Genomic DNA, 11,158 nt, shown 5'->3' with positions numbered 1-11,158 from the left:
TGCTTCCGGTGAGACCCCCGGCTCGATAGTAGTTTTGCATCAAGCCTTGGACATAAGGCACATAGCACTCAATCATCGGGACACCGGCTGATCGGTGCATGTACCCTTGTCTTTCGGCTATCAACGCCACTTCATGATGCCTGCTAATATGGAAAAGAAACCTGCTAATATGGAAAAGGCACTGACAATATATTTTATGATAACATAAGAAAAATATGTTTCAAACTTTTTTATATACACGAAGTACAAAGCAAACCAAATGAATGCAAATTGCATGCTCTCAAACAACACTCGTATATAGAGCTAATGTCGAAAGATGCACAAATGTAAAATGACCATCGATCAAAATATGTAAATGATAAGTGATGAATGAAGAACATCATCTAGGAGTTGGGAGCATGAGTGCCAACATAACCGAACCCCATTATGAAGAATGCTATAGCTTGTGCATATAGGTATATGAAGTAGCGGTATTTCCCAAACACAAAATCATAGCAGCCACACGTAAAGAGGAAGAAGCCCATACCAAGCTCAAGCATATGAAGCCTGTTAAAAACACGATCTTTTTTTAAGTTTACACATATTAATAAAAGTAAAACTAAATTCAAATTTACAGTTTTTTTTTTTTCAAGTGCTATTGAATATTTATTTCTTTATCATAATTGTAATTCATCTTAAGGGCTTTGTATCTCATTGTTTTTTATTTATTTATGCACGCATTAGAGACGCATAATTACTAGTAAAATAATCATACCTTTCACCAATTCTGAAGTGCGAATTTTTAAGTTGCTTTGTTGCGCCTTTGACTTTGGAAGAATCTCCATGCTTCTCGGTGACAACCCATTCATTCACTCTTTGAGCCTCAAATAGGCCGATAAATGTTGCCTTAGTCCGATGAAGGGACATGACATTTTCAAATAGAATCCAAAACACCAGTAAATGGAAAGACCTTGGGGTTCCAACTGCATTTAAAATAGTTATGACGGTTGGGATATAAACCGCACCCCACCTTGGAATCACGACTTCAGGTACCATTACAGTAGCAGGAAGTACAACGCAATAGAACACGAATGTAACAATATGAGCTACAATCTTTCTTACAAAGAAGAAATTATACATTACATATAGCTTCTTCCAAAATGCCACTCTCTGAAAAACAAATAAAACATTTTAGAACACTTTCTGTTGATTAATGTTAAAATTGTTGCAATAAGATTGGTCCTATAAATCATACCTTATTTCTTATGATCTCAAAAACCATTTTTCTAAACAGATTCGCCGGACCACAAGACCAACGATGTTGTTGGTAACGATAGGCCTTTAATGTACTTGGCAGTTCGTTTTTAACCTATACATATCAGGAAAAAGTGTTATCATGGCAAAGAGTTTATGTTAGCATTCAAATGTTTTCGGACGAATCTAAAGGGGGGTTTGAGGGGCTCGTTGACTTGCAACAGGCTTAACTTTTTCTTATTAGGAGTATCAATCAATCAATCATGCCCAGTGAAATCCCACCGACAGCAAAGCTATAAGTAGGGTCTGGGGAGGGTGGGATGTAGGCACACCGTACCTCTATCCAAAGGAATAAAGAGGTGGCTTCCAGAGAGACCCTCGGCTCTAAGTTGTCACAAATTGTCAAACAAATTGAGAAGTTTTATTAGGAGTATCAAACAAATAAAACTTTTGTAGTTTGCCCCACCCCCCTCAAATTGTCACAAATTGAGAAAAGTTGTTGAGCCTAGCGAATCCTAGTTAAAAAAAATAATAAAAAAAAAAGTTGACTCCGTCACTTCAAATACCTCATTTATTCTAGAAAAAAGATAGTATTTACCTTTAATGAACCAAGGTACAAGAACTTCCATCCTTTAAGACTAGCTCGAACCGCCAAATCCATATCTTCAACTGTAGTACGGTCTTTCCACCCTCCTGCCTCGTTTATTGCAGCCATTCGCCAAACTCCGGCAGTCCCTATATAAACAAATAAGACCGGTCATTAATTTTTATTCAAAACTACTAGTAGTTAAATTCGAGCATACCATTGAATCCAAAGAAAGCGTAAGTAGAAGAACCAACTTCTTGCTCCACTTTAAAATGGTAGTCAAGCGACATCTCTTGCATTCTTGTCATTAAGCATTCATCTGAATTCGCTGCATGCCAACACAAACCGTAAAAATTTTATTTATTTGTATTATTCACTTTTATTACAATATAAAATTATATTATTAATATAATAATAATATTTTTCAGAATAAAAAAATGATAAGCGAGCAAGAACGTCCTATAAACCGCACAACTATTAAACATGCACCTCACCAGTGCGCGGAGTCAAGAATTTTTTTCAATGGGTTCGAGATTTTTTGATGTTTAATTTTTTTGTTTTTCTTGCTTCAGAGTTTTCGGGCCTAGATGGGTCGGGTCGGTCATTCAGTCAAGTAAATAAAATACAATATCACTATCATAACAAAAGTATATGGTCAACATTCAACAAAATACAAAGTAATATTAAATAAAAAAGATATTACATATTATTATTGTTCCCTATGTGTTTTTTGTTTTGAAAACGGTTGCGACTTGGAAAAGTAACTAATGTTCAACGTACAAATGCCATTCATATAATCGATTGAAGCCTTAAAGTATTGAAGCAATCAAAGAAAGAGTTGACCGATCGTTGTTGTCTGGTTGAAGTTCAAGGGTGAGGTGATGGTTGAAGCCTTGAGGCGAACTGGCAAAGAGTCGAAGATGATAGAAACAAAAAATGATCGTCGTTCTTTGTATATTTAACTTTTATTTAGGTACTATGTTTAATTAAAAATGTTAATTGGGTTGGGTTTATTTACCCATTTTTTGAATAGTTTTGGTTATTTTTAATAATCTATATATCGGTTATTATTGGCTAATTTGTAATGTTTGTTAATAATTTCATAGCTTTTAAAGCTTTTTATATATATATATAAAATATTCATTGCTAAAAGAATTAACTAAATTTTTCATAATCAATATGCTCGAATGTTTTTTTTTAAATTATACTGAGTTTACTCGTCGAAAAATAATGGGTTCAGTCGTTAATTCAATATCATACGTTGAATGTTCTTTTAAAATGATACTGCGTTTGCTCGCTGATAAATAATGGGTTCGATCGTTAATTCGATACCAAAGGTTATATATAAATTCGAAAAAACAACGGGTTCGGTCGAATCCGATGTATACAATGTGGCTCCGCCACTACAGCTCACATCTTTCTGTTTGTTTGTTTGTTTTTTTTTTAATAATTTACACACGCTATTTTACTCTGAATGCAATCATTGGTTTTTATTTCTGTCATTTTTTTTTTAATTATTGAATTTAAACACATATATATTGTTTAAGTAGACTATTCATTCAATATTTTATCCAAAAGTAAACATAATCAAACATAAATGAACTAAAATAGGTTATGTATATTAAAACTTGAAAAAATATTGAAACTTGAAAAAATATTTTCGCAATATTAGAAGTAAAAAATAAGAAAAAAAAACTCCTTAATACGATTGCTAATAGCTAGTCAGTAATAACCCCATGGTAGGTTTGAAATTTTTTATAGCCTTTATGTATTAATATATTATGTCCATTAAAGTTTGGATAGAAAATGCCGAATTAACTAACAATTTTTTTTAGCTGCCAACATAGAATGCATAGGTATTGTACGGGGTGACTCAATGACAAAAGGCCACCGCCAGCTGGCACAACCCAGCCATACGGAGCCTCCAAGTAATCTCCAATTTCAGGAAAAAACCACCCGTCCGAAGGTCCACTGATGGTAAAACCTGGGCGCCCTCATGATCGAACTGGAGATCACAAAGATCATCCTTGTTTTTCTTCATTGAGTCACTCAAATCCCTCCAAAGTGTTTTAAGTAAGGATTGAATTTGGGTCTCTATTAAGAAACCCAAGCTTCCTACCATTACAACATATTAAAAAGGGCCACAGTTTAAACTAATTTACTTAAAAAGGTAAAATGAATAATAAAAAATAAAAGAGGTTAAAACGAGTTGAATAATCTCTTCATTACTATTTATTATATTTAATAATTACTGTAATATTGTACATTTTCTGGAATTTATAATTAAAAAATTACATATAATTATATTTATATATTTAACTACATATTAATAAATTCGACGTTGAATGGTTATTAAACTTGTGTCGGTGTATAGTGGAAGTGTTAGTGTAGGTGGTCCAAAAAATTCATATTGCACCCACCGGCACATGATAACAATCAATGTTTGAATTGAAAAGACAACCATACCCTACCTGAGGAAAAAATTACAAACATGCTGGAGTTTAGAATCACCAGCATCTCAAGAGTGGCGTGGGCAATTTCGTCCATGATGTGCACCAACACCAAACATAAAGGTTTTATTCACAACCACATTTCTTTCGTTTCATTTTTAACTTAATTTCAATTTAATATTTCCCTTCACATTTTGATACTATTAAGATTTAAATAAAACTTAAACCTATTTTCAAAAGAGTTTTGATTTATTGTCAAATTTTGTTGCAATTTCGTGTGTATATAAACTAAAATTTTCTATGGATTTTATTGTATGTATTTACTTTTTAAAAATTTTTCAAAAGAATTTTGATTTATTGTCATATTTTGCTCTAATTTTATATATTTATTTGGAAATTGGAATTAATCTGTTCATCGAATATATCTTTATATATTTTTATCAAAATAACTTCAAAAAAATCTTCAAGTGTTCAAACTAAAATCTCAATTTTTAATGTCATATTATGATGACTTACTGACTCAGCAAGCTCATGAGTCAAAGTCAATTGGAGTTCATAGTTTTTAAGTAGCAGTATTTTCTGGTCTAAGTTCTGGTCAATGGGGTAAAGGTTTAAGAGCCTAAATTCTCAGGTTTTAAACATGATTTAAGAGGATATTTTTACAGTGATATGTTTCTTCCTTCATGGTATTTATAGATGAGTTAGGTCTAAAGCTTTAAAATCAGTATATACGATTGGCATTTGGTCTCATAAAGACTCACTCGAGTACTAAGGTAATGCAAACGGTTAAAAATAATAGTGCTTATAAGTCGATATATTTCTCATCCCTACCTTCTACTAGCAAAGTGTTTATGTATGGAGGCGGAATTGACTACACTTATTAATGTGGGGACTATTTTTGCAATAATAAGTCTCATTACACGTGCCCAAAACTTTTTCAGTAAATCATATATGTTGTCACCGACAACAATTTTGACTAATTATTAAACGTTTTAAATTTCATTATAAAAATTTGATATAAATATATCCTGAGAATAAAGATAGTTTAAGTTTATACTATTAACTACATAAATTTTCTATATTAAACATAAATTTTATGTATTTAGAATTTATTTTTAATAATATGGTATTAATAGTACATCTGTGTATCCATGACATGAGTTATGAAATGAATAAGCCTATATATACTTTGTACAATTTAAAATAAAAATTAAAATATAAATAAAAACATTTTTGGGCTTGATTTAATCGTAATATACTTAATTTACAAGTATATTATATTGTAAGATAATCCTAACACCATATCGACTAAAAGAAATATCACCAATATTCTACATGACACTAATGAATAAGTTGCTGAGGTTAAATAATTTATTTATTGAGCTGACTTTAGTTCCACAGTTTGGAACTCTATATTGGAAAAGGTCAAAGCTAGAAGAAGGTCAAAGTAAGTCAATGTAACTTACTAAATTATTTAATACTTACATGTATTTTTAAATCATTTTCAAGTATCAGTCTCATAATAATCTCATAATGGCCAATAATACATGGAAATAGGGAAATCGCGTAGGTTTTGATAAATGGTTTCTATTTTATAACTTTTGTATATTTCCATGTATAAACTAAGTAATTATTTTCAAGAGTTTAACGCATGATATTAAATTGGAGGGAAAGGAAAAGAAAACAAAACAAAACAAGATAAACTAAGATTAGAGGAGCAATTACCGAACTTCCAACGAGCTTGAACAAGACCAAGTTCAAAGTTATGATGAAGAAATGGTATGGTTTGCCAAAGAAAATCAGGTTCGGGTTGAAAATCAGCATCGAAAATAGCTACATACTCGCACTGATTGGCATAACGATGCTTTAAGCCTTCTTTAAGTGCCCCGGCTTTATATCCCTTTCGGTTGTCCCTAACTTGGTAGTGTATGTTTATTCCTTTATTTGCCCATTTTTGACACTCCATTTCCACGAGCCCCTGTTTGTCAAGGTGAATTCGTAGCCAATAACAAACATTATCATAATCTTGTTCAAAATTAAAAACAAAAAAGAAAGTTTATTAACATTCCACAAAATCAAACCAAAAACAATCGAGATTAGGTATATGATTTCTCAAAATATGATCTCAAAACTAAAATATAATCTTAGGACAAAACCAAACAATTTTTAAAATTGTATTAAATTGTTTGTTTAACTTTTATGTAGAGTCAGAGCCGCCGTTGCCAAAATCCTTAAGAATCGATAACTCATATAACTCATATAATTTAAATATCCGTGATAATAAAAAACAAAAGTATTTTAACAAAATGATTTAATTTAAGTACTTAAATGAATCGTGAAGCTTTCTAACATTTTTGTAAACAAAGCTCTCAATCACATTTTTTTTTTATGAAAATAATAAATGCTATTTCAATAAACCAGCTCATTATCTTTTTTTTCCTCTTCTCATAGTACTAGTTAAATTTCTATGTTTCTATATGCATACATACCAATATATATTTTTAACATCAAGTCAACTTGTATGCAAAGTTACTCAAATGATTAAGATAATATTTTCAACAGTGAAACAAACTTAAAAATAGACGTCGCCCCGTATAATTGTCATGCAGTATTAAATTAAAATATAATACTTAAAATATGAGGGTTAAAACTAAGTTAATGAACCTTGATCAATGGATCTGTTGAATCATCAAGAACTTGAATGACGATACGATCAGAAGGCCATGAAAGACCACATGCTGCTCCAATCGAAAGCTGATAAACCTGTCCAAACAAAACCAACATTATTAATAAAAACAAACTAAAACAAAACACTAAACCTTAAACCGACTAATCAACCAGCCAACCTCTTTTTCATTAAACATTGGGATCTGAACAAGAACCAAAGGGTAAACAGAGTTGCCTAATTCTACATCATCTTTGAATGATTCCCATTTGTAACGTTTTTCTGGTTTTTTCCCAAATAATTTGATGAACGCGATTACCATAGCCATGTAAACCCGCTCCACGAACAACATGATTGACATTCCGAGACATATATACGTCAAAACTCTCAGAAATGGCACCACTAATGGCGCCTTCAGTTGGCCCCAAATCACCATAATTTGCCCAGCAATGTCACCCGAAAAGGAATCTTGAAGCCTCTCCATAATTTGTACAAAAAACAAACACAGAAGATGCTTGATGAGGTTTTTTTATTTCAAATCAAACCCATTTGATTTTATAAATAGGGTTTCCGATTCTGACTTCTGTAAGTGGAAGCAGAACCAGAGATTTGATTGTGAGAAGATCAAGGGATGAATATAAGAGGGAAGAGGGGACGTGCTTATAAAGAAGCAATTTTTGGCTACTGTTTTCTTTTAACATTTCATTTTCCTCTATTTTTACTAACCAAAGAATTTCGCGTTTATTATTTTCTTTAAACTTTGCTCATTGTGTCTAAAACCTCCACAATTACTTTGACAAAGAGCTAACTGATAAATACAATAATATGATTCTATAATCTTATTTAACTAATTAAATATTTCAAAAAAAAAACGGAAAAACATTTATTATAAAAAAATATATTATTATGGTTTTATTATAATATTATTACCATAGTTAGGCCATATTATTTTATCATATTTCATTTCACCTCTTTGTATTGTACCGTTGTAAATATCTGTAACTAATTTGAGTCTCCTGCTACGAGAATTTATTTAAATTCTTGTTTTTAATCGTTTTGATATTTTCTATTTTTTATGTATGATTCTATTATGTATTATTGTTTAGTCTAGTTTTGTTTTAATTTAATATGTGTATATTAGTTTGTTATGTTTATTATATTTTTTTTAACACTTGAGCTCTTTTAATTGAGATGTGTAGGTTTTTTAGATTTTTAAGGAACGAACATAAATGAACACGAACATGTTGGTTTTTTTAAACGAACAAACTTGAACACCAATATTTATCTTATGAAAAAATGACGGTTGATGTAGGTGACGATATTGGTTGATGCATTAGAGGGGAGGTTGATATGGTGGGTGGTAATCGGAAGTTAACCAGGGATGGAGAGAATAGACCGGTGATGGTGAATATGTAGAGGAGAGAACATAAATTAAGGTTTAATGATGAAAGTATTTCACAAATAAATAAGATGTTATAGCCCGTTTAAGTGTTATCCGGGTTCAGTGAGACCTATGACCCGCAAAATTTATAGTTTGATGATTAAGGAGTTATTTCACAAATAACCGAGACGTTATAATTCGTTAAAGGGATATCCAGATTTGGTGAGACCCATGACATACGAGAATTATTGTTTGATTATTAAAGAGTTTCAAAAATAAATGAGATATTATAACCCCATTTAAGTACTATCTGTGTTTGGTGAGACTCATACCCGCGAATTCAGGTTAAACGTATATGAAACCTCAAATCATAAATCAAGAAATCTGATGGCATAAGAGGGGTTGGAAGCAACTAGAGAGTGACAAATAAGATTTGATAATCATTCAGATAGATGATAAATAGATAGATAGATACATATATAGATAGCTAACTTTTTCTAAACATAATATATCAATTCGGCTCAGTCGAGCCTTTAGCGAGACAATGTTAAAAACTCACGTGCGGCTGCAGTCGTTTATGCTATACTTCTTAAACTACTTTTAGGGAAACATATAATAAATATTTTATTTATCGGGAAAAGTTAAAAAGAAAAGAGAGAGACAAACATGAGAAGTGTGAGAAAGAATTTGTGGCAAAAAAAATAATAATAAAAATAAAATGAAGTTATTATAATAAAAATAAAAAATAATTCAAAAAAATAATGTAAAATCATAACTCAAAATACAAATAAAAAATTAAAAAATATATAAAATATTTCCCCTGTCATTCCCGTTTCACAAAAAAAAGGATGAAAAGGCACAATGATGAGAAAAGACAACAATGACGAAAATAACCAAAAAATACAATGATAAATAAAAAAAGCACAATAAATGGCAAAATATAACAAAATGTTCAGTAATAATACACAATATTAAGAAAAAAAATACACAATTTCAAGGAAAAAAGATACAACCAATTACGAAAATAAACAACAAACGCAATGATAAATTAAAAGACACAATAATTTGTTTTACTCAACATTTTGTCTTTTTTTTTAGAACGAGGATGACGGTGAAAACATTGAATTTTTACTTTTGACGTTTTATTAAAATTTGAGTTATGATTTTTCTTATTAATTTTTTTTACTAGAAATCATTCTTATCTTTCTCATTTTTGTCCTTATTTATAAATAACCTAGCCCTCTATTTATATACATCTAAAATAAATAACTAGATAACAACCCGTCGCGTTGCGGGTGCTTAGCGACGCAATTTGGTTGATATTGGTTAAGTTTGTTACTGGATCAGTAGTAAACAAAAAAATAAATTATCTCATAAACGCCCAAATGGTATTGACACACCTACAAATTTTTATCAAAGTGACAAATTTGTTAATAAACGTCTGGAATAATAGTGGTACTCGTATAGCTTATGAAAAAAACATATTTAAAACGACACTTATTCGGTTAGTAAAAATCGAGCGTTGCGGCGACAAGTCATCACGAATTCGGTCTGTATTGATTAGCATCGTTATGATACCAAAAGTACACTCGAAAATATAATTCCATTAGCATATTTAAAACAAAAAGAATAAAACCCAAAAAAACTATTAAAATATTCTAAAAATCTATTGGGGCAGCGAGCAATCCCCGGGCGTTCTAAGGAAATATCAATGCAAATTAATTCTTTTGGTTTCAGTTACGTTTATTACGGTACCAAAAATAAAAAATGTTAAATATTAGAACCCCAAAAAGAAAACAGAGAGAAATTATTAAAATGCTGGGAACAAAAGTGAACCACACATTTAGACCGACCTACAAGAAACAAATACAAAATATATATCATCATGAGATTCGAACTTGCACAGGAAAGTAACTCTATAAAATCCACAACATCCATCACACCACATACACATCATCTGTAAACTTATCAATTGAATTACTTAAATACTCAAAAGTAATGTCTGAAGAAGATTCTGTGACACCAACCAATTGATATTTATCTTATGTATATAATGAATTAGGTTAGGAACCCGTGTAAAGTACGGGTTAAAATAAATAAATTTATTTAAAAAATAATACAATGTAAAATATAAAAAATATAATATATGTTAGAATAAATTATACAATACACAATATGCAATAAAAAGTTGAAAATTCATAAATCTCTAAATATTTCTTTGTATACAATATTTGCAATTAATATTAATATTATATAACTTTAATTGTAATAAGCAAGGTAATGATTACACTTCGTTAAAATTTGTAATTTTTTAATTCATATTAAAATTAATAGTTTCATTTTGTTTTTGGTTTCAACTCTAGATAATGGAACGCATAACTGACAGTATATTAAAAACATGTTGTCTCAAAACAAACAAACCATCTAAAACGATTGGCCTTAGTTTTATTAATCTTCATTACAAAGCAAACATTAAGTGAAAATTTCTTCCTTTAAAATTTGAAATTAATTATTTTTATGTAAATTAACGTGAAAATTCATTACTTATAAAAGCTTAATATTAATAACTAATACAATATAATTATATAAGACTAAACAATATATTTATGTTGGTTTTAAATTTTTTAAACCAGGAAACAAATATTAAAATAGAAAATAACAAATCAAATAGAAAAATAAAATAAAATATGAAACTATTAATAAGAAAATGAAATATATATTTAATATGAGAGAGATGTGAAAAAATTTTATAAGAATCGCTCATGTGTAATAACATATGACATTAAAAATAGAAAATAACAAATCAAATAGAAAAATAAAATAAAATATGAAACTATTAATAA

At 29.9% G+C, this 11,158-nt stretch overlaps 1 protein-coding gene across 1 annotated transcript; it reads right to left on the bottom strand.

The window, feature by feature from the left end:
- Nucleotides 1-383: 383 nt before the first annotated feature.
- Nucleotides 384-7,455, bottom strand: LOC143567495 (glucomannan 4-beta-mannosyltransferase 9-like). The gene is made up of 8 exons (XM_077053900.1): nucleotides 7,116-7,455; nucleotides 6,934-7,032; nucleotides 5,995-6,247; nucleotides 2,037-2,147; nucleotides 1,832-1,968; nucleotides 1,235-1,348; nucleotides 755-1,149; nucleotides 384-546 (listed from the first exon to the last, which is right to left on the bottom strand). The coding sequence occupies exons 1-8, from the start codon at nucleotides 7,416-7,418 to the stop codon at nucleotides 384-386; spliced, it is 1,575 nt and encodes a 524-aa protein (XP_076910015.1). The 5' UTR covers nucleotides 7,419-7,455.
- Nucleotides 7,456-11,158: the final 3,703 nt, after the last annotated feature.

This window comes from Bidens hawaiensis, unplaced genomic scaffold (assembly GCF_021521415.1).
Source record: "Bidens hawaiensis isolate Kalapana, Puna unplaced genomic scaffold, B.hawaiensis_p1.1 tig00023412_1, whole genome shotgun sequence".
Lineage (NCBI taxonomy): Eukaryota > Viridiplantae > Streptophyta > Magnoliopsida > Asterales > Asteraceae > Bidens > Bidens hawaiensis.
This window is presented reverse-complemented; position numbering and strand designations above follow the sequence as displayed.